This window comes from Amphiura filiformis, chromosome 12 (assembly GCF_039555335.1).
Source record: "Amphiura filiformis chromosome 12, Afil_fr2py, whole genome shotgun sequence".
NCBI classification, from domain to species: Eukaryota; Metazoa; Echinodermata; class Ophiuroidea; order Amphilepidida; family Amphiuridae; genus Amphiura; species Amphiura filiformis.
The window spans coordinates 5,392,524-5,417,821 of NC_092639.1; the positions used below are offsets into that span (position 1 = coordinate 5,392,524).

Here is a 25,298-nt window from a genome sequence, read left to right on the forward strand (position 1 = left end):
TCCACACCTTTTCCATGTTTTTGATACAATTGATACAATTATTCAAACTATTGAATTTGGTTTGGGATTCCAAAATCTTCCTCAATTGTATTAGCCCAATACATGGTTGTTGAGTTGCAATAGCTGTGATCTTCAAATGGGATTTCTGCTATTGTTTTAGAATGGAAAATGTCCAGTTTCTAGGAAAGTTATAACCTTGATATGCACACTGGGTGCTAATTAGATCAAATACAATAACCATTTACTAAGCCCAGCTATCATTCATATACTCTTCATACACCATTTTAAAACATTCTTCTTCTTCTTGCGTATGTCAGGAAGAAACAAGATATAAAAGCCAAAACAATAAATTTCATTAAATGAAATAATAAATTTCATTAAATTTCATTTAAAACATTAATGAATTGCAACATAAGACAAATATTAATCATTATATACTTCATCGTTAATATTCATGATCTATTTTTGTACAAAAATACAAGTTCATAATTCTGAAGTTATTTACATAAATCTTGAACATGACATAGACAAAAACATTTTAACACTGTCCTATTTATCCGTAGATATAGTGAGGGCATGTACATGTATAGATAACGGTATAATAGCTAATGCACATGTAAAATCTTTACGTATCATATATCACTGGAAATTTAAGCTTACTGTAAAGCATGAAATCAAGGGTTTGGAGCAAGAAAGCACTATCAGCAATAGCTGCCCTATAGATAACTTGAGCATTTCTGCATTCTATATTGTACACAATGGCACCTGGCAGCTATTGCAGATATGCCTTTCTTACACTAGATCCTCGCAATGTTTGTGTGCATGAAAACTTCATGAGTGAAATGAATTCACTCAAATTATTATGCTCACAATATTTCTTTTTCCTTTAGGCCTTTAAGAAAATGTATAAATTTCATGAAAATTTTATGCCACAAAAATTGTGGTTCTTTACAAATCATGAACATTTTGTGCCACCAAAAAATAATGTGGTTTTCAGTAACATTAATCATTTTCTTGAATCAAAATTAAGCAAAAAAAAAAAATGCTGTGTGGCCCTCAAGTGGGAAAAATGGAAAGTTTGGGTTGGTTGGTCAATTTTTTAAAACATTATACCCACAAATATTAAATAATGCTTCTTCCATTACGGACATTTGTCAATTTTGACTTCTGGATACTTTGGTACCTTTGTAATTGTCATAGATATGTTAACATAGCCTGCTAGTGGTTCAGCCGAAGAAAATAAAACATTTTACATGAATCTGTAATTTATATACTGACCGTATATAAATTAGCTACATGTATTTGAATGGGGCTTCAACTTCGTCAATTTGCTTTGTTTTATGATAAATTTTTCATTTCAAAAATCCTTCACTTTTAAGCAATTTATAAACAATTTTAATTTTTTTACTCTTTCGCCGGGATCACTGAATGGGACTTTAAAAACTTCTTTTGATGCATTCATTATACAATATAACAGCATGGAATAAACTGTGCACTATAAGCATTGATTAGCGCAATTGCACATAACATTAAAACAAATTATTTAGAAAAACCATACCAAAAAAACCCTCCTACCAAAAGTTTGTTTCTAGTACAAAATTAACTCTCAGATCTAATAATTACTTCTTGTTAATTAGTTTTTTAATATTGTATTCAACCTAATAGCATCCCAGGTACTTATGTAAGTCCATATTTTGAAAGTCAAATTGGACATTTTTCATGTAAAACAATGTCGTAGTTAAAAAAAAAATAATACCACAGAAAAAAATAACTCTCTGTTGATTGATTTTGTTGTGAAGCAAGAAGCATTTTTTACCTCTTCTGTTATAAGTGTGCTGAAAGGGGCACTTAAACATACAGAGTTAACCCCATGAGAACTTTCATTATCAATTGGACCAATCAGCAACATTGTTATGAATAATTTCACCACAAAAAATTGGGGTGCTTATTTCCAAGCTCCATTCTGATTGGTGATTAAAGTGAAGATATCATGTAATTGACCAATCAGAGGCAATGTTAGATCGGCAGGTAGTGCCCAGGGGGTTAAGGGGCATTAATTAGGTTGAATACAAGTATCCACATTTACAATAATTGTGTTTTACTGTTGTTAGTCATTTCAAATTAAGTAAACAATCAAGGTTGTATTTTTAACTTATTTTGACACTAGCGAAATGGGTTGGTAACTATGGAAACTATACACATAGTCAACAACTAGACTACAAAAAAAATTGCCAATATGATATTTAAATTGTTTGGACTACTCACATTGACCCATATCCAGGGAGGTAGGCAGGTACTTTTTATTATTATGTTTTGATGAATCCAAGTGTGTGAAAATATTGGATCCAACACATAATAATGATAAAATTGGATGCTTTACGCCCAATATTTATTGGTCTCGCTATGAGCTTTAAAATATTGGACTCGACTATGTCTCGTCCAATATTTTAAAACTCATAGCTTGACCAATAAATATGGGCTCAATCAATCCAATTTTATATCAAACTCTGACCCACCTGCCAGCAAGTTACATTAGGCTAATGAAAGTTGATGTTAAGTTTCCCATCACATATTTCTTGTCAAGTGATGAAGTGACTCTTTCATTGTATATTATCTGACGGTATTTCATTATTGATGTAAAACCATGTCAAAACAGGGATTAATGCTTAAATCACATTTACAGATATTTTGCAACAAATTGAGAAAAGAAATTTGCAATTTGTATAATCAGACTCATGATGAGGGAATCTTTAAATTTTCATTGATTACATCCTTTACCCCTACAACTAAGAAAAACTGCCGAAATCGTCACCAGGGCATGTCTGACATTTTGAGTGTTTGAAATTTTTGATTATTTCCATCTCAATTCTCAGATATTCGACTTTCTCATGAATATAATGCCGGTTTTGGCCAAAATGAAACAGTGATGCCGGTGGGTGACAGGAAACTTGGAATGAACTTTCATTAGCCTTACATGTATGTATCTGCTATGGGCATGCAGTGCAGATTGCAGAAGGGTGTTACAGTACAGCTTGGAAAACAATATAGGATTATATCTTGTCTACGTTGGAATGTATCTTCAGTTCAGCCAGTCTAAATCATCATCGTCATCATCATCTCCAAATAATGGTGGTGGAGGTTGTGGCTTCAAGTCCTGTAAAAGCAAAAACAAAGTACAAGTATACTAGATAAATATCATGTATAATAGACTTACATGCATTTTTACGTTGTTTGAAATATGTTTGTGGGGGAGGGAAGTAAGCGAGGACATCCATGGTTGGTGGTTACCCACTGTTATGAGAAGTGTATGCTGGTCAACATCCTCAATACACGGGTTTACCAACACACCCCCACACACACCATGGAGAGACATACAGACAATCCTGCATGACAAACAAAAACACACATGGATACATACCCCCACCGCACTCACACATTTGTGACATGCACACAATTATCCAATTGTGGACTGTGTTCCAGGGCTTTCAATTGCCATATTGAGGACATTTTCCACAATTCTATATGCTTAATTTTCTAACACGGCCACTGTGGACACGCCTAGTACAAACTAATAGGGGATTTATCTTGAAATGCAATTAAAGGTATTTCTAGTCTATTGCATAAGTTTTGAACCGAGGACCATCTGCGTTTCTGTGCAAGATGTTTTCATACAAATGTTCACTATTGATGTCAAACACATACACCCCCCCCCCCAACACATACATTTGAACGCTGGCAACTGTGGACATCAACCCGCACTATTAATTTGTACTATCCCACTATGGACACACACATTTGATTATAATCTGCCTGACCATGGACTCAAGTTTTTACTATCAGAGTGCATATCACCCTAACAACTGCTGTCAATGGCTATAATGCATTTTCCAGCCATTTTGCAGAAAACTGCAAATTCTATATGTCTGAAATTACAAAGATTTCTTGTGCATGTGTCCATGTTTGCCTTTGTTTACAAACACACCCCCACGCACAAACACAACATTATTTTAAAAATCAATGAAACATGATCAATTCCAAGGAATGTGAAACATAAATATGATGGTAAAAATGAAGACTTTTGTTAGGAATTTTCATGCACAATAATAATAATATAAGCAAGGTTCTGTAACAGGCAGACAGGGCTGCAATACACCATAATTATAGAGACAGTCTGCAAAAAGGCAATTCCAGCTGAAATCCATACACCCTCTATGGAAGACATGACCTTAATCTTCCACACAGGGGGTGTAGATTTCAAATGGGAGTCACCCATTCAGGTATCCCCATTCAAAATACGGATGTGTATGGATTTCAACTGTAATAGGCCTATGAGTAGGTTGAATAATCAATAGACATACTGAAATATAAGATATACAAATCTATATATGGAGGAACATAGATACCCATACAGCCGATCAAATTGTACACATATAATTATACGGGACTTCTTCACTACATGGAATAAATGACAGCCAGTGAAAATTAATCCACCGACCAGTCAGGATTTGAACCCAAGCCCTCTGTATTACATTACAAGAACAAAGCTCTTCCACACCAGATATAGGAGTCAAATGGGAAAAACAGTAAAAAGACTAGCGCTGAGACTTCACTAACTCCTAAAGGTTGGATATACAGTGGATTCCTTAACCCACATAATGGATAAAATATAGCAAATCAAAATTGATTAAGTGTTTTTAGATAACAAAGTTCGCAGGCTACAAGGAGAAAGGAAAACAAGATACCTGGATATTGCCTTACGTTACAAGCACCTTAAAAGATATGCCACTTTTCACTGTCGATCACTTAAGTCCAGAATGGTAGCAATAACTCATTCCTCCAAACAATGTCCCTAGCATAACACAGCAGCAACCTGGATCTTGCCCTAGTCACCCAAATCTTGATCATGTGACCAAATATGGAATAAAACACAATTTTAAGGGGACTAGGACCAAGATCCATGTTATTGTCCTCCAAGGAAATATGATACATCTTATTGTAAACATTTGACTACCAATTGTTTTGGGCAACAGGCATTTTCTGACAAATGCATTACACACTACTTTTCAAGCTGAAGTGCACAAGGCCTTCTTTAGTCTTCTTGCATATGATAACTCATTCCCCTTGCACTGCCCCTGGCCAGGGTCTTAGCTAGAAATTGAGGGTTGCCAGTCATTTGAATAAAATTGCCTGTCCTAATTTGACGTTTAAAACATTTACCAGACGCCTATAGTCCATTGGGGGTTCAAAGAGTTCAAATATGTGCTGATATGGCCTTGTTCTACAAATTGGGTCTACTAAAAAGGTCAATTAGCTTCTCAACACATACAATTTATAATATAGCATCTGTCAAAGGCATAATTTTGCCCGTCCCAGGAGCAATCGCCCCGTCTCAAATGACGGCCAGACGGGTGGCTAGCTAAGACACTGCCCCTAGCAATATGTGACAATCTAGTCACCTGGTCACTTGAAATAAATAATCCCAATTGGGGTTTAGGGTGTATAAAGAAACTTACAAAAGTTTTTAATGGAAAGGGGGTGGGGCAGTAGCCCAATGCAATTCTTAAGTCTACTACAGGCTTCTGGTCGGGGCTCCTGGTTCAATCCTGAATATCTGATTACTACTAACAACGGTGGAAATGATACTATAAACAGATTATATCTACATCCATATAGCAATAATTGATGAAATAATTGGCTCACTTTATGCGGCTTTCTAAGCATAGGTTGCAAATATTTGATGAGTTAAAAGAAATAGGTGAAACCATCCATTCTTCAATGTCTATCACCAAAGGGGAACTAGCAGAAATACTGAATGAGATTAATTGAATGTATATAGTATTGGTAAAGATGACTGCATTAGGCAGCATGCATGCTTGCAGGCAATGAGATACTCACCATGATAATGGGTCAAGCAGCCCATAGTAAGAGCAGCAGGGATGACCAAAATGAATCATTCAATGCATCAATGGACAATTTGTGACCCAGGGCCTAGATTTCATCTTGGTTTGCGAGAATCAAAATCCATCATAGTCACTGTACTTATTGTATGATACAATGAGAGAAGTTGATTCTCACAACTGAATCTTACGAGAATCGATTCTGTGATTCTCGTCGAAATTTAGGCCCTGTGACCAGATAATATAAAATTAGCCAGTATCATGATAATGCAACTAGTAAAACAAAATAAGGTAGCCATCTTTGTCTCTGTATATCACCTATTACATATTCTTTCAACCCTGGCCTGTTACAGAATTTTGATGTCAAATTATTTTGCAGTCAATCAAAACTAACTAGTTAAAGATAAAATTAGTAAATTACACTTTAAATACTGAAGTCACACTGATATTCTGTAATGTCTCTTATGATTGAGTTTGAGCAAACATAACACATCATCTCTGATTAGGTTGGCTATTCTGTTTGAAATCCATACTCCCTCTGTCTTCCACAGAGGGAGGATGAGTTAAAAATAGAATAAACAATTGGGTAACTTCAACTTAAAATACTCACTCCAGTTGTGAAGATACAATAAGTACAGCCATAATAAGTACAGGGGAATATGGGTTTCAAAATACTAACCTTAGCCAATTCCATTTGAAAAACATACTCCTTCTGCAGAAGATGTTTCTTAAACCTTCCACAGGGGTATGTCAGTGGTCAAATGGAAATGCCATTAATGGATGGATTAATAACTTGATAAAATATCTTACAATTTATAATCTGTAATAAAAATATCAAAATATGCACACAACTATATTATCAACATGTTTACAATCATCAACATATTTCACCAATTAAATTATGAATTGTATTAAGATCAGAAATGAATAAGATCTTAGGAAGGAACAGGGAACCTAATGAATCAAATTAGAGTGCAGTAATGGTTGATGAATGATGTGCATCAAGGGCCCGGATCAAGGGCACACAGAGCTGTATGGTGTTACACCTGCGTCTCGTATGTTGCATGACAAGATATCACAACTACATAGGAAGGTTGTGGGATAGGCTTTTACGACGGGAGTGCATAACAATTAGTAAGTTTTTAGCGGGTTCGCCGTTGGACAAGTTTACAACTGTCAAGCTTTTGTCAGAAGTAGCTCTGACTTATTCAGGACAACGTACCTAAGTATGAGACATGTACACCTCCCCTTGCCTACGGGTAGCACTGATGGCAAGGTCTGCTTTTTTACTGTTCACAGTGAACAGCTCTTTTCAGAGCCACCAGTAGGCAAGGGGCAGCCTATATGTCTCATACTTAAGTACTTTGTCCTAAAGAAGTCGGAGCTACATGTACTCCTGACGAAAGCTTGACAGTTGTAAACTTGTCCGACAGCGAACCCGCTAAAAACTTACTAATTGTTACATAGGAAGGTTTGGATTTTAATTGAAAGTTGGAGAAAAAAAAAATGAAACGATAAAGAGGATGAAGAAAAATTAATGGGCTAGTCCAGTTGAAATCCATACACCCCCTGTAGAAGACATGTTCATAAACTCCCGCACAGGGAATGTTGATTTTATATGGAGTCACCCATTCAGATAACCCCAATTTGAAATTCACACTTCCTGTGTCACATCTTCCATAAGGGGTGTATGGATTTCAACTGGAATAGCCCATTTTGGAGCAGACGACACTGAATGGGTGACTCCATTTGAAATTCACACTCCCTGTGTGGGAGATTAAGGTCATGTTTTCCATAGGTGTATGGATTTTAAATAGAATAGCTCAATGAGGCTAATGGAAAAGAGGAAAATCCATGAGAAACAATGTAAACAAAAATTGAAATCAGATCATCTGGACTTACTATTTTGATGGCTACAGTATCACGAGAAACAATGGTGAATTCAATTACAAAAGAGACAAGAAAGAGCAGGAAAGAGAAGAAATTAACAAAACACAAAATGAAGGAAGGAGAATGAAGGAAAGAAAGAAAAGAAACATCTATTAAGTAAGAAAGGAAAAAAGAGAACATGCGGAAAGAAAGAATAAGAAAAAAAGAAAATTAGACCAGAAGAGAGGGAATAAGGAGGGAAACATGAGGGAAGAAGTGAGGTGGATGTTTGACTAAATAGTGTGCTTTAATGTTTGGTGTTGCTTTGGGATCTACAGCAGCCAGTTGTGCCAGGGACAGTGTCTTGGCTAGCCACCCATCATTTTGCTACTGAGACCGATGCTACATTAAATTTATAGCTTCTAGCAGTTTTAATTAACTGAAAAGTTGGGGTTTTTTTTCAGTTGAAATTCATACATATCCTATGGAAGACATGACCTTATTCTTCCACACAAGAGTGTGAATTTACCTGAATGGGTGACTCCATTTGAAATCTACACCCCCTGTGTGGGAGATTAAGGTTATGTCTTCCATAGGGGGTGTGTGGATTTCAACTGGAACTCAATGTTTGCAAGGACAGATATAGAGTCAATTTTAATTAAATGATGGGCATAGCTCAATTTCTAGCTAAGACACAGGTTAATGTTATGGAACACACAAAAGTTATCATACAAACATTTACAGCACATTGAAATGTTTTGTTCATCTAGTTTAAATTGATTTAAGTAATTGTAGTATCATAATCTAAACAGATCCTATACTGGGTCTATGTTTTAGGCCACCCTAAAGCACTACTGGGGTTTTCACCTGGCCTTTTGGACGAATTGTTAAAAATAATGACAATACTTATAAATGAACATAATCATATAGCTCAGCTTAATTATAAGGCAAATACCATACATAATAACAATGATCACACAGCTTTGACAAAATGTCATGAAAGACTTTTAAGCAGCAATAATACTGAGAATTCAAATTTAACCTCTCACAAATAAAAAATAAATAAAATAAAATAACCTAAGTAGATAACATCATGAGAAATATCTCTGGACACCTGAAAATAGATGCCAGTGCAGGTCTGTTCAAAATCCAGCATCATTCCAGCAGAATTTTTCCTAAAGCTTTCCGAATGTGGAATTCCTTCATGAAAAACAGTCAGGAACAGTGACATGAGGCATGTGAACATGATGAATATTGTTTGAATGTCATCTATTGTCTACTAATTGTTCTTTTCTTTTCATTTTGGTCAATGATAAGAATGAATACAAGATTTGGCATCTCTGATCACGCAACATTCAACAGGTGTGAACAATGCCATCAAATACACTGTTCCTCAATAAGAGGATGGGTCATGTACTTGGGTACCATTATATTCTGTAGTGTGCTGTTCAATACACACAGTTCACTCAAGGCTTGAAATAACCGCTGGCACAGGCCAGGAACTTTCACTGTCGGGCCAGTGAACTTTATGCCTCTATGGTCTAAAGGGCCAGTAGCTTTCTGGGCAACCAAACACTAAAAATATAATTATGTATATTATATGTATTATATTGCACTGAGTTCACTAAACACTGATGCAAGTTACATATTGCACATTAATTGTGTAACATTTCTCACAGCCTTTTTGTAACATTATTTTGCACAAACTTCACTGAATTAGTAATAAAAATGGCAAGATTAACTGGCATATGCAAGGTTTATAGATACATAGCCTATATGGACATTACTTTAAGTAAGACACTAGCTCAAATACGATGCATCAAAAGCAGAATTGAAATTATGAAATGACTTTCTTCAAAATCAGAGGCTTAACCTTTTCACAAATGTGTACATCATATCAAAAGGATGCACTTGTCAGCTGCTACATATGTCTCTTTTTACATAATAGCTGGGAATAAGTACCAGAATCAAGTGGAGGTCACTTCAAATCATCCCCAAGTCACATGTGTCACGATGTGCCTTGGGAATGATTTGAAGTGACCTCTACTTGATATGAGTCTGGTATTTCTTTCTTAGCTATTATTACCGTAACCACTCGGGTATAAGCCCACCCCCCTAGATGGCAGATTTTTCTTCAAAAATGGGGGTGGGCTTATAACCGGGGGGGGGCGATTAATTGAATTAAGAAATAAGAAAAATCATCCCCATTTGTATATGCCCAATGTACCAGTAATTTCTATCATCTATGTCAATTTCTTAAAATTATAAGTGTGGAATGTTAATTATCAACTGATATTTTTTTATATTTGTTCTTAAATGTGAGAGAAAAGCATTGATTTGATTTAAGAACTTGGCCAAAATTTAGTACTGGGCTTATAGCCGAGTGCACCCTTGTTCCCAGAATGTTTTGAAAAACAGGGGGTGGGCTTATACCTGAGGGTGGGCTTATACCCGGGTGGTTACGGATGTAAAAAGAGACTTGTAGCAGCCGACAAGTGCATCCTTTTGATATGGATGTACACAAATGCTAATATGTGTATGTTGTCGCCGCACAGAGGGGATGGGAGCCTGTGAATATGTTTTTATAGAATTCCTATAAGGCACCTCTCTACATTTGCTCACTCATGAGCGACATCAGTCATGCTGTAACAGAGCTGGTACAAATGTAACATGACACAAATGGTGTTGTGGATGTGAAGTTTGGCAGTATTCTAGCTTTCTTAGTTTGTTATTGACCACCATCCTGGGGTTTTCCTTTGGAGGAATGTCTATCTAATCAGTTTTTGAAACACATAATCACACATGACAATGAAATCACATATGACGATAACAAAGACACACTGAGTCAACACACAGCACCCACATCAACTGTTTGATGCTCCGAGATAGGCAAAAATGGTCTAGATCCAATTCATGTAATGTTCACTGTCATTTCATAATTTCTACCACACTATGTCAATATCAACTTCTAAGTACACAAGATAAGAAAATAAAGTGATATCGGCAATACAAATTCCTAATGCATTGAAGGACTGTTTTGGCCAATTTTAGTATAGCTGAACTTTGACATATCATGAACTTGCTTTTTTTCTTGTCCTTATAATTAAAATATTGATTAAAATGTTTTACAAAGATAAAAAAAAATATTTGTCCTCTCACAAAGTAATTATTTAAACTATTTTAATGATACCATTATTACATTAATAAATGAATAAGTAATAATTTAAACAATTTTAACCGATAGGTCAGAGTTCCGCTGCACCAAACCATCCCACAATGCATTGCAAATTCAATGCCAAATTGTCTTATTCTACTTTTTCTTTGGGAATTGAAAGTAAGTAGCAAACCTTACATCATCATCATTGTTGTTGTTTAGTTTTGGTGGAGCTGACTTAGGAGGCTCAGGAGTGGCTGCTGCTGCTGGTGGCTTCTCTTTCTTCTTAGCTGGTGCTGGAGTCGTAAAGAAATTATCATCATCATCATCACTACCAAATATATCTTCCATTCTGAAATAAAAATAGGTAGATATAGATGAGTTGACTTCTGATGTCAATGCCTGCTAGTATGTGCACGCATCATCACAATTTCCATTGTTTTTGCCTGGCAGTATGCGCATGCATCATATTTTGTTCAGGGCTTGTTGTTTTTAAAACTCCTGCCACATCCCAATAAGGCTGTTAAACATTGTAGTGGTTGCACAGTTTTTTGCAAAAATGAGTTAGACCCAGCATTTTATTGCCAGCAGACTGTTCTTCCTTGTGTGTGAAAGATGAGCCAAAATCCACTTTCCAAATAGTCTGCCACGTACACTTAATCCTGGTTTTCATGGAGGAAAGGCCCCACTCCATGGAGATAGGCCCTTCTTCCACAAATATTGGGCTAAAGAGGAATTTTGTTCATCCATGAAATTTTGCTTTTCACTACAATAAACTTTCTTGCTAACATATTACATGCTTCTACTTGTGCAATTAATGGATAATTTCCAAATTTATGTAGCTTTTTATAACACATCTGCTTACGAAACTGGCACTTGCAGTATATTAGTGGAAGAAGGGCTCAACTCCAGCTCCCATTAAGACCCGTACTCTTGCCATGGAAACATCATATATTATTTCGAATGTATGTAATACTGTATGTTCATGTATTAAATGTCCCCTGAAGATGAAAACATTCTGTCTATAAAATTTTTCCAAATATTCAGTTTTTTCTTAATATCTCAAAAACAGTTTTGATGGAGTTGGGCCCTTCTTCCACTCAGGTATTCAATTGAAGACAAAGATAAAAAAGACTAGTTGCGCCTAACGTCACTGTCAATCAAATACTTTACGACCCTTGATTAGTTAGTAGCGCATACAAGGAAGGGCGATTTATCTAGTGCCGATTGGAGAAAAGGAATAGCAGTGAATAGCGAAAAATTATGTACTTTAACAAGGCAAAAAGCAGCTTTTCTAGGCATTGTTGACATGGTCCTTTTGCGAAAGAAAGTTTCCTACTATTAAGGCCTAACTTTTGAGATGGTTTGTGTGTTTGAAGGTGCAAAATTAACAATAAGGCGCCCGCTTTTAGCGCCATGTTCAGCAACTCATATCATCACGACACTTGTAAACAAACCATGCTCGAGTTTGATTGACAGATGACGTCAGACGCAAACTAGTCTTATCTTTGTCTTTCATTATAGTTGTCCAAGATTCTGCTTTCTGCAATGCCATAGCTTGTTAATGCCAAATGGTTTGAATTTGAAATATGTGATACCATTTGATCCAAGCAGACAGACATCGTCACCTTAACATACAGGCAAAAGTATGGAGCAATAAAAATTAATTAAACAGAATGAATTGATAACATGAATTTAACAATATCAGGAGTTGAGATCAGATAATAACTGTATGTAGTTAAACAGACTGCGCAATGGTCAATACAAACCTTTTTTTGTTAATACAATTATTTTAAAATTTATGAGTGGATATTTTAAAATTGATTTGTAGCTGAAAAATATACAGCTAATTTTACCAGATGAAGTAAAAAAGTTGTTAGTTTGTCCAGTTCCGACCGTCTCACTTTTTTCTTTCAAAAAACGGAAAAATAAAACAAAAAGAGGGATGGCGGTCCCAGTTAGGTCGTCTAAACATATGAGACGACTTAAAAAAAAAAAATTCCAACCTATTTGACAAGTTGACTTCAAATGACCTTTGATCTTGATGCCAAGACCTGCGCTAGAGATACATCCAGTGTTGGTTGCCAGCAGCAATTACTCATCATCAATTGTTGATAAAGGCAACAGTGTTTGCTGAAACGTACACAAGTAAATGCATTCTGGTTCAGATACAATAAACTTCACTGAAAAATTTAATGTGTTTGTATGACCTACCCTGTGTTTTTCCTCTTTGGTTTTTCTTCATCTTCCGCTGGTAATTCAGGTGGTAAATCGGGCACAAATGGTGGTGGTGGTTGCGACGGTTCTTCTGAAACTCTATCAGCAGAAGCAGACGACGGACTAGTGAAATCAGGTAAATCATCCTCCGTTGCACTCATGTTCATACTACCTGATTCACCAGCAACAGCTTCTGATTCTTGCCCCTCCTCCTCCTCCTCCTCTTCTTCCTCCTCTTCCAGTTTCCTCTCCAACTCATCCTCTTCTGATAAAGCTCTTGGCACTTCTTCAGTAGGTACACTTTCATCTTGGTCAACCTCCGGTGGGGTTGTCTCTTGTTGATCAACCTCCGGGAGGTCTGGAGGGAGTTCTGGAGGGAGATGATTGGCAGGTAGTGTTTGTTCTTCTTCAACTGCTGCTGGGGGTTCAGAATGTGGCTCAGAGCTGGAGTGTTCCCTGGAGTCTTCTGGCTCAGATTCTTGTTCTTCTTCGTCTGAAATTGAAGAGAAAATAATTATAATAATGAAGATTAACCCTAACAGGACTGAAAGCTTCAAAAAGCTACAGCACCAAGCAACCACAGAGTTACCCATGTGATGTGATTGTGTTATCATGCGGAAGCACATATGGGTCCGGAAAGCAGGGCCTGCCAAGATACTCCCCCGTGGCAAGCTATGGCCATTTATGTGTCTAGCACTCGAGGGAAAAAATTCTCTTCATCTTCTTCCTTCCTTCCCCTTTGCCAAAAAGCCTCCAGTAAGTTTTTTAGGGGGTGCCTATTCCCCAATCCCTTGCATTCGCTAAAAATATTGTGCCAGGAGCCAGCACTCAACTCAACGAAAGAGATAACCCTGCGCTAGGGCCTCAAACATAATCATCTGTCAGGATCAAGTTCATAAGCCCCAAAATGCTTCTACATTCACAGAATGACCTTTGAATATGTTGGGTATCAAATCTCATACCCAACAACTTGAGGCCAATGTTTACGCCATGGACGAAAGAGATAACAGACCGCGTACAATCAGTCAAAGTCTCGGCATCAACCTATGAGGGCAGATTGTTCCATGAAATGCGACAGGCGAGATGGCTACGCACTTACCGCGTATTTTGATGGTCTATCACGTAATCACGCAACGCCTATCGCGTATATGCGAAGGCACACAATGCTGGCATGATTGTTAGACACAGCATGATCGAACAATCGGCCCTCATGAATATGCGGGAACTCACAGCATACAATGCACAGGGACTTTGACTGGTTGTATGCGGTCTGTTAATCTTTCGTCCATAGTTTATGCTATGATTATTGAATGGAGGTCACTGGACTATGCCATTGGCAATGAGACTGGAGTTACCTGATACTTCCTCATTTGCATCTATAACAACAGCTGCTTCCTCTTCTGCTTCCTCCTTTTCTACATTTTCTTCTTCATTGTCTTCTGGTTTGCTTTGTTCCTCTTCAGCAGCTTCATCATCATCATCATCAGCAGCAGCAGCAGCATTAGTATCATCTTCTGTTGACTGTTGTTCTTCTGGTGGTGGTGTTGGGGGTGGTGTAGGGGGTGGTGCTGACTGCAAGGCTTCACTGACGGCAGCTTCTTGCTTCTCTTCAATCACAGGTTCTTTGGAAACTTTTTGCACAGGCCCCTCATCTGCAAAGTAAAGTTTAAAATAGTAAGCACATTTTAAACACATCGGATTGCTGATAACTGAATACCGATAGGTTATAGAGGCCATTTTGTGATAAACAACCTCATCCCCACTTACCTCAAAAAAAGTTGAGATATGTATGTCTTCAGAAACCTTGGGCTACATCATGTATGTAAGCACATAATAATGACTACTCCCTATTCCAAAAAATACAGAACTAATTTTTTTGAATAAAAAAAATATTATCCTGTTTTGCCACATGAAACATAGTTAAATCCTAAACTAGCGATAAAAGTCAAATTTTAATATTTAGCAATTTTTGGATATATGTTCCAAAAACATGAGTTTTTAGGGAGTTTTTTGTATGCTGTGACAATCAAGCCCAAAGACTTGTACTAAGACTAATTTCAGTTTATGCATTCTAATTTTTGGAAAAGACATGTTTCATTCTTATAACCAACCATTTATTAAAGTTACACAAAAAAAGTGAAAATTAGAACAAAATTTCGGCATATGCTCAAGATTTTGAATGCGTAGACTTGTTCCTAGTCTGTGATTTTTGAGACTCGATTGTAAGAAAACATGCTCAAAATGCATGTTTTGGCTCTTTTTTCAAGAAATTAGTAAATTAGTGAACTTTTTCTTTTATCTCCAGTTAGGACTAAATGAATGATTAGGATAGAGCTGTTTTATTTGGCAGAACTTGATAATAATTTTTTAATCCCAAAAAATTAGTACTGTATTTTTCTGGAATGGGGAGTAATTGATATTACTCCAGCACTAACTGTGAACTCAGGTAGCACAACTGTTAAACTCTAGCATGATAATAGAGTGATCGGGGTTCAATCCTGCTCACTCTCTCAAATTATTACATTTCAGTTTGCCCAAGCTTCATAATGCCATTGAAAACAACTTGTGACCAAAAATGCACATAAATATTAAGTTAAATAAATATTAAGTTGGAGCCTATATAAATAGAGACACTGTATATCCTGCCCCCGGGGTGTTGCATTTTCCAAAGGGAGAGGCCATTTATTAGAGATCATTTTTAGAACAATAATTCCCATTAAAATCATTAGGTAAGCTTAAAACTCACGCTGAAATGACAAACTATGAACTTTGGAACCATGACTTCCGGTTCACTTCTGAGTTTACGATCAGACTTTTGCCAACTGTGTGCATATTGATAAGCTTCTAGACAAGATAGCATGGGAATGTCAGCATTTTTGAAACATCTTGGTTGAAAAAACTGCTGAGGGAGGGGTGTTTATTTGAAGGGGAGCGACTATTCGAGATTATACAGTATGTCAAATTAATTCTTTATTTCTATTACGCTGTTTACATTGAAATCACAAGAGATCCTATAAATGGATGCATACATTACCTTGCTCTTCATCATCTTCTTCCTCCTCTTCGTCCTCCTCTTCTTCACTTTCTTCTTCTGATTCTTCTTCACTTTCTTCTTCTTCATCATCTAGCGACGGACTCATCATTTTCATAGTAACAGCCTGTAACATAAACAAATACATATTATTAACACAATATTTACTACATCACTGGTCAAGTTTCACGATGCACATCAATGCAGCATCCTGTGTATCGACTATATAAATGTTGGCGTGCACCTCACCATTGAATCATCATCCTGCTGCCTTCAAAATATATCATCATCAGTTTGATCTGGAATGGTCTGCAACTCTGACACAGGTCCTCTCAGCCATTACGATGAGCCAATGGCAGCTACCTACTATGCTATGGTGGAGAGAGATAAACTGATAACACATTGTGACTGTGGAAAGAACATGGCTGCTACAAGGTTAAAACTCACAACTTTATAATTAAATCTGCTTGGCTTTGTTTACCATACAAAGAGCCAGGGAATGTGTAGTCATTGGAAAAGCTTTTCTATATGGAATAAAGTGTGACCTAGATGCAACATCATCCAAGCAGCATAATTCAGAATTTAGGCATAACACTATTCTTTGATTCACCTCAAATTCGGTAGTGACATCAATGCGTTTTCGCAGTCATGCTGCAAGCGTGTCGACATACCACCCTTTTACTTGTGCCTGTACGCTTTGCACGATTAACTTTACATGGCAGATTCGAAATTAAGATCAGCGAAATAGGCAGCTGTGTCAATACAAAACTTAAGGCAAACAAATGTAAAGTAAAATACTATGCATTAAACACATATAAGATTGCTCTCTACTGTATCTCACTATATCCCTGTTCTCAACCTTTTGCATCTCTCATATCGTCAATATTTCTACATAATGCCTAATAACAGAAATCTAAAGTCTGCACAAAAAGTAACTCAGCTGTTATAAATACGCCTATAGATTCAGAACTAATAATTGTTTTCACAATATTTCAACATAGCGAGAAGGATGATTTATTTACACACATTTTGATACCCCATTTGTCAAATGTCGTTCAATATTAACAACACATTAGTGCTTTTACAGAAAAATACCCGAATTTAAAAGTTGCAGTTTACAGCGATCAATGGTTATAATGCCAGCACTGTAAACACGGGTAAAGCCTGCCATTATCTTCGCGCTTACTTCAAATCAATACAAATAACTGCAACTTTTAAATTGGGGTATTTTTCTTTCAATACACTACTGTATTGTCAATATTGAACAAAATTGGACAAATGGGGTATCAAAATGCGCGTAAATAAATCATCCTTCTTTTTATGTTGAAATATTGTGAAAACAATTATTAGTTCTGAATCTATAGGCATATTTATAACAGCTGAGTTACTTTTTGTATAGACTTTATATTGGCCTCGGTTGACAGAATAATAAACAGCATGCTGATACAGATGGTTTATTATAGTAGGAAGCTAGCTATTCAGCAATATCTGGCGATCACAAAAACATACGCAAAACTCATGACATAACATGCATTGAAAATACATACACACACCAGCATGTACGCATCATTATAGGATCTCTCTCTCTCTCTCTCTCTCTCTCTCTCTCTCTCTGTCCATTCCCCTCAACATGTTTTCTTATGCACTCAAAACTTTTTATATGCATATATTATGTTTTCAAACAATATGCATGTAATTGTCCTATTCCAGTTGAAATCCATACATCCCTATGAAGACATAACCTTAATCTCCCACACAGGTGGTGTAGATTTCAAATTAAGTCAACCATTCAGGTAACCCCATTTAAAATTCACACTCTGTGTTGAAGATTAAGGTCGTGTCTTCCTGGGGTGTATGGATATCAACTGAAATAGCCGATTAAACCTGAAAATCACACTCATGCAACATGCACATATATACAAATTTCAGTCTTAAATATTACATCACATGCCAAAATGCATTTGAATACATGCTAAAATATGAATACTACTTACATAGCTAGCTATACAAAGTCACACATATGCTTGTCAATTGATATTAGAAGTCATATGGTTCAAAGAACTTGTGAACTGGGTGCTAAATACTCAGCAAATGATGTGGTTATAGTAGAGAGATATTTACAGGGTGCTGCAAAAGTCTTGATTTAGAAAGTTTACTGGATTGAGACATTGCCATCTTTGTTGGTATACGCCATAGAAGTGACATCATAATCGGATTAACTACCATAGCAATAGATGAATACAATTTTTGAATATACCGCGCTGCTCTACAGCAGGTTGCACCCATCACCTGTCTTCAATCATATAATAGATTGAATACAATACCGGTCTTTTCAAAGAGAGTAATCTTACAGGTGCAATGATTAGTATATCTTTGACATATATGGTTCAATGCATCGGTACCGTATGAACGTTGTAGTGCAGGGCGATACAGTAAAAATTGTATTCATCTATTGCTATGGTAGTTAATCCGATTAACTACGCTACTTCTACGGGCGATAGTGTGGTATCAAATCTTATTACACGTCATCAATATTCATGGCCTAATCATGCCAATTCATTGGTCTTTCACACTGTCAATTATGGATGTTAGAGGTACTTTTGCCACGGATACTAAATGTGCAATCAAGCTTGTGATGGCATGTCTTGTGTAAGAGACTGACTTGTGGAAGAGGTGATGCATATTTTATTGTTCTGTAAAAAAAAAATCTAAATGACGAAAAATTATGAAGATTTGGTCATTTCTTTCCATTAGTATCCTATTGTGAAAAACCAAGTGGCTGAGGTGTTAGCTCAATATGCTAGGAAAAAAAACTGATGACCCCATGTTCACTTTGGCTAAATACATGAAAGGTGTATTTTCGCGCAAAAGGGTACCATGATTGGATTCATGACATTTCCTGTCCAGCAATATTATTTGACCCCATAGCTTACTGAATAAAACCCACTCACTCATGAGGTTTTTTAGCCTGCCTTGCTCATACGTGATTGGTATCCCACTTGGCGAGATACCAGTGAACATTGGTCTACCAAGAATTACCGTAGAAGTAGAAGTCAATGTGATTTCATTTCCGAGCAATTTCGGATGATTTCCGAATGGGTTTTTACATGTAAGGGCTATTGGATTGTAACAAGCATTTGCAAACCTACATTTTGCAGAAAACCCCATCAAAATTGGACAACCAGTTCAAAAGATATGAGCAGTTAAAGAGTTTCCAAAACAATAGGAAACAAAAAGAAATATTTCCTTTGTTTGGCTATATCTCAAAATCAATATTTCCGACTTGCAATTGATTTTGCTTGATCACATCACATATTATGAATATGTGCCATAAATCCAAGTAATTTAAATTAAAATGAGCTGAACAGAATTTGATTTGAATTGAACTGAATTGAACTGAGTTATTATTTATGACAAATTTACTACCACAAGATAAAATAACCAATCCTGACATGTAATTTCTTTGCAAACAAAACACCATCAACGTGAAGACGGACATAAGATCTTCTAGTGTTGTCAATCGTTGGTTTATTCAAAATCGTTAGTTAAACAAAACAACATCAAAGCTGTGGAAATCTATGGAACTAAGACATGCTAACCTGGCTAGTATTGCACAGTTTTATAACAATTAACGCCATGAGAACTACCTGCCGATTGGTCAAAAAGAAATTTTCATTATCAATTGGACCAATCACCAACATTGTTAGAATACTTTCACCACACAAAAAATTGGGGTGAATTATTTGCAAAGCTCTATTCTAATTGGTGATTAAAGTGAACATATCATGTAATTGACCAATCAGAGGCAATGTTAGATCGGCAGGTAGTGCTCAGGGTTTTTTTAGTCGTTGTTAATTGCGAATGTTTTTTGGATAAACATGTTTAAGCACCCTCACTTTGAAGAAAACCATTTGAGGTTTTATATATATATATATATATATATCTACATATTTACAAGCATTGCTAGTAACTAGCAAATCATATTACAACATGCAAACATATGTCTCAATTCTTAGAAATAAATTATCTCAAAATTTTGAAAGAAAGCCTTGTTGAAACAAAATTTTCAACAGTTGGAATCCTTTTTCATCACAAAAAATATAATCATTGTCCATAGCTTGGTAAATATTGCATTTTGTTATCAAAGACAGAAATATATATACTTTTATCTACAAAAACTGCATAAGGATCTGTCGCCATTATTATAAAAAATACAGTGCTTACTAAAACCTTCCAATTTAATATATCTAGCTCAAATTGAAACTGTGTTACTATACAATAGGGAAAGGAGTCATAAAAGAATTGCCAGGGAGTGTGTGCATGCTGTTCAAATCTTGGAATAATGACCTATTTCTAAGGGCAACTCTTTGCAAGATAACTGTAAAAGATTTTGTCAAATATGCAAAAAATTCACTGTACAAGGCACCATCAACATACCATTTTTGTCAGCATCTGCAGATGCTCAAATAAATTTCACTAGCAGGACACACACCTGGAGTGTAGCAGCCCCCAAACTTGGACCAGCCAAATTTGCACACAGAAGGTGCCATAGACACCTGAACAGGTGCCATAAATTACTAGGGAGGTACTAGGGAGCTAATGGGTGCCAAGAATGTGTCACCAGCACTGGAGTACTATGCAATCAGCGCAGCAACATGTATAGTGCACATTCTCATGCACTATAGAATTCCAGGATACACAATGACAGGGTCAATGGCTGCTTCCAAGCTGTAACCTAGTAATGAAGCAGCTGTCATGACTCTGAACATAGGATTAGTAATTGTTAAGACAGTAATAACAATACATCCTGGAGTTATAATATTGTGTGTAACCTTTGAAAATAAGCCAAAATAGTGCTATAAATAAAAAATAAAATGTTGATAAAATTATTCCCAGTGAATAGAATTATTTTATAAGTCAAAATAAAGGATATGATTCCAAAGGTAATAAAAAATGTTAACCATAAAAACTTTATAAAAAACATATAGTTAGGACTGTGGCAAAGTCTAGGGAAAACAAAGGTATTTTAAACAAGTGCTAAAGCATTCTGTTCCTTTATGGTTAAAATGTTGATACTTGGGAAAGAGCGTGGCGCAGTGGTTAGGGTACTTGCCTTTAGTGCATGAGGTCCCGGGTTCAATTCCCAGCGGTGGCGATTTGCTGGGATATTGACTTGGAAAAAAAAGTCTGAAATTAATTGGCAACTTCTGTAGATTAAATTCAGACTTCCGCTCTCCCCATAGTTCATTTAGAATTGGGTAAATGAATCATGAAAGTACTCCGTCGTTCAGAGGGGATGTTAAGCCGTCGGTCCCGTGTGCAGAGAGCCATACCTGTACATGTATTTCGCAGCCAATTTCGAAAAGAGTAGGGTGTTAACCCCTGACTGTTCCCAACCCGTCCCGGTGTTCAAATGGACCCCAATGGAAATAAGCTTCAATAGAGGCTTTTTTGGGTTATCCAGGGTTGTCAAAACCCGAAAAAATCAAATCAAATCATATCTTAGCATTGTCTGTAGAAATCCAGCCAATTTGGACAACACATTCCCATACACATTTTCAGAAACACAGCTGATAAACGATGCATAATATGAAATACATAATGCAAGACCACATCAAACCAAGTGAGATTGTAATCTTTAATCCCATCCAGATCTATTTTGCAATTAATCATTAATCATATTGGGCTATTCCATTTAAAATCCACACTACCCCTGAGGAAGATGTTGGAAATATCTTTCACAGAGGGAGTATGAATTTCAAATGGAATGAGCACATAAGGCAGCTCCATTTAATTTCATGCACCCTCTGACCAAGATTCAACCTGAATCTTCTAGACAGGGTGGTGAGTTTCAAATAGAGTTAGTTCATGTGCTAATTCCATTTGAAATTCATACTCCCCCCTGTGGAAGATATTTCTTAATTCTTTCCAAGTATGGATTTTAAATGAAATAACCCATTCCACACAGCAAGTTAACCACACATGTACAAAGCATGTACCCAGAGGAAAAAACCATCTCACAATCTACAATATAAATTTTTCACAGATCCTTATAAATTGCATTATACATACATACATGGCAAAATTCAATGTAATAATGGTAACACGTGGAAGTTAGCATGGTCAAACATTGCAGTTGAAATCCATACTCCCTATGGAAGACATAACCTTACTCTTCCACAAAGGGAGTGTACATTTCAAATGGGGTTACTTGAATCGATGATTCCATTTCAAATCTACACCCCCTGTATGGGAGATTAAGGTCATGTCTTCAATAGGGGGCGTATGGATTTCAACTCCAATAGCCCATTGAGCATGACTTATTGGTACATGGTGACCTCACACAAAAAGGTCTATAGGCTGAAATAATCTTTATGTCCCAAATTATTTTTAGTAACATAGTTCGCAGTACAATTTGGTGAATATAGGGCCATTAAGAAATTGTTACCAAATAAGGCCAATAAGTTTGTCTCAGAAGAAAATGGTAAAAACCCTAAGCAGCCGGTGCTTTTTAATGAACAGTTTTGAACAGGTCGATGCCAATCTGCATAATGTTACACAATGCCATTTGATACAATCTGGTCAATGGAGGCCAAAGGCGGCAAATTTGAAATAGAGATAAAGGCAAAAATATGGAGTAAAAATACAATAAAATACCTAAGAAAATACATATCAAAAAACTTCGTAACTTTAGAAACAAATATGCTAGACTGTTGGTGTTTTCAGTATATGATGGCCTAATATTTGTATAAGGTAATATTATTATAGTAACTCAATTTTCAAAACTGTCTCCTTTGGCCTCCATGGACCAGATCATTATCAAATATGAGCTCATGGAACTCAATGACAAATGTTAGTTTTAAAAAACCACACAGTGGCTGAGGTGGATTATGGAGCATAGTACATGCATGACAACTCATTATAAGTCTTGGTGCATTCCATATCACAAAGTAGATTTGATACCCAATTTGATTTGATTTGACTTGAAGGTCAATAATATATATGTACGAGAAATTTATATCAGAAACCCTGTGTATGCAAAGTGTGCTATAATAGACATGATCTTAATCTCCTACAAATGGCGGCATCCATTCAGGTTAACCCATTTGAAATTCTCTTCCTGTGTGGAAGATTAAGGTCATGACTTCCACAGAGGTTGTATGGATTTCATATGCAATAACCAATTTCAATAACATTTATAATACATTGTACAATGATGTACTGACCAAGGAGGGGCACAAGTTGCCCTGTGGCTTAAAATACCGCAACAAAATTAATCAACATCAGTGGGGTCTTTTTGGACCAAAATTAACTTTATTTTGGACCAATCTAAAATTGAAAGATTGAAAGCATGATTTGCACACATTTGTCCCATTTAATTATTATAGATGAGTTAACTTGTGACGTCAATGCCTGGCAGTATGCGCATTAAGCACGCATCATCACAATTTCCATTGTTTTTGCCTGGCAGTATGCGTGTGCATGATATTTTGTTCAGGGCTTGTATTTTTAAAACTCCCGCCACATCACAATAAGGCTATTGAACAGTGTAGTGGTTGCATGGGGTTCACTCAAGCATATCGATATACCAGTCCCTTGCCTTTGTTGATAAACATTGAGGTCAACTCATCTATAGGAGCTGGTCAGCAGGACAATTTTGTACTTTCCCCCTTGGGAATACGCCACTGGCAATGTACGCAAGTCATTTAACCATTCTTACTCTAAATCATATAGAAGAGTTACGATGGGTTAGAGACTTACACACATTGTAAATATTAGTGAAATACATCCCATACCTAATAACATATGCCGCATATCATGGCTCATGCTGAACTTTTTGGTCAACTAGCCCATTGGTCCAGATTAGATCAAATTGGTCCAGAATGGTCCAGATTGGACCAGTTGCTTTGAATTACAACTTGCCCATCAGCATTAGACTTGAATATCTTTAAATGGGCTTTCCAGTTGAAATCCACACACCCCTATGGAAGACATGACTTTAATCTCCCACACAGGGAGTGTAGATTTCAAATCATGGAGTCACTCACTCAAGTAACCCCATTTGAAATTCAGATTTCAACTGGAATATAGCCCAATAACCTTATAAAGTACATGGATATTCAAGTTTAGTTTGATAATGTCTTGAGGTGAGATTTTACCTACAAACTCAAATTTACAACTAGACACTAGGGCAAGTAATATTTATCTTACAATTTGCCCAATGAATTCTCAATTCTCATTGACTATAGTATTTTGCAGTAAACCTTTAACAAGTGTGCACTACTGTGATGTTGTAAAGTCGAGCTTACAATTAAGTTCATTAATAAATTTCCACTTGCCAGCAGCAGATCGCCTCAGTAGTTAATCAGAGACAAGTGCGTTTCAACGCAGTAAATACACGATGTATGCTTCAAATACGCTCTCCTCAAAGGTTTACTGCAAAATATTATAACTACATATCTGCCAACAAACCAAAGTCTGAAATAGGAACATCCAGATTTACTAACCAGGTAACGGTGCTTGGAATAGAAACATTCAAACAGTCACAAGTTTAAGATCCAAGAAAAGCAAGCTCCTTAGATCTGAATAGACTTGTTGAATATTCATTAAATTGTGAATATACTAATGCATCTCTTGAATATTCTTTAAGCACCCCTTGAATAAGGACATTTTGTCTTAAAATTGACAACATAATTATTTTATTATTAAAATATGTAGAATTTAAAATCACTAAGATTGTCAGATATAGGAATGTCCCTTTTCTACATAGGAGAACTTAAACACTGGACTAGTCCGGGACTGTTGGCAAATATGCAATTATACACATTTCAATAGCTACACTGCCTATCAGAGAAGTTCAGCAGTTCTTATTTGTACAAATAGCACAACGCAGAGGACAGTGGTATTAATCTTCATTACAAGACAAAAATGTGGATCCAAGGTTTGGGAAAAAATAACTGTGGCCCTAGGTATCAAAACATTTGAACATTCGTGTAAACGAGGACCTCTCACATCCCTGGTATATGTTTCACATTGGAAGAGCTTCAGTTCTCTCATAAACAGTGTATGCATTTTATTATTTCAATACATATGGGTGAAAGTATCACATATTTGGCTGACTGACAGAATC

General features: G+C 36.3%; 1 protein-coding gene across 1 annotated transcript in view; it reads right to left on the bottom strand.

Annotated features, from left to right (window-relative positions):
* Positions 1-393: 393 nt before the first annotated feature.
* Positions 394-25,298, bottom strand: part of LOC140165698 (FK506-binding protein 15-like) — a 126,449-nt gene continuing 101,544 nt past the window's right edge. Inside the window, 5 exon segments of the mRNA XM_072189007.1 lie at positions 394-3,154; positions 11,119-11,272; positions 13,135-13,630; positions 14,493-14,789; positions 16,172-16,295. Of these exon segments, the coding sequence (XP_072045108.1) occupies positions 3,080-3,154; positions 11,119-11,272; positions 13,135-13,630; positions 14,493-14,789; positions 16,172-16,295 (1,146 nt within the window). The 3' untranslated portion in view covers positions 394-3,079.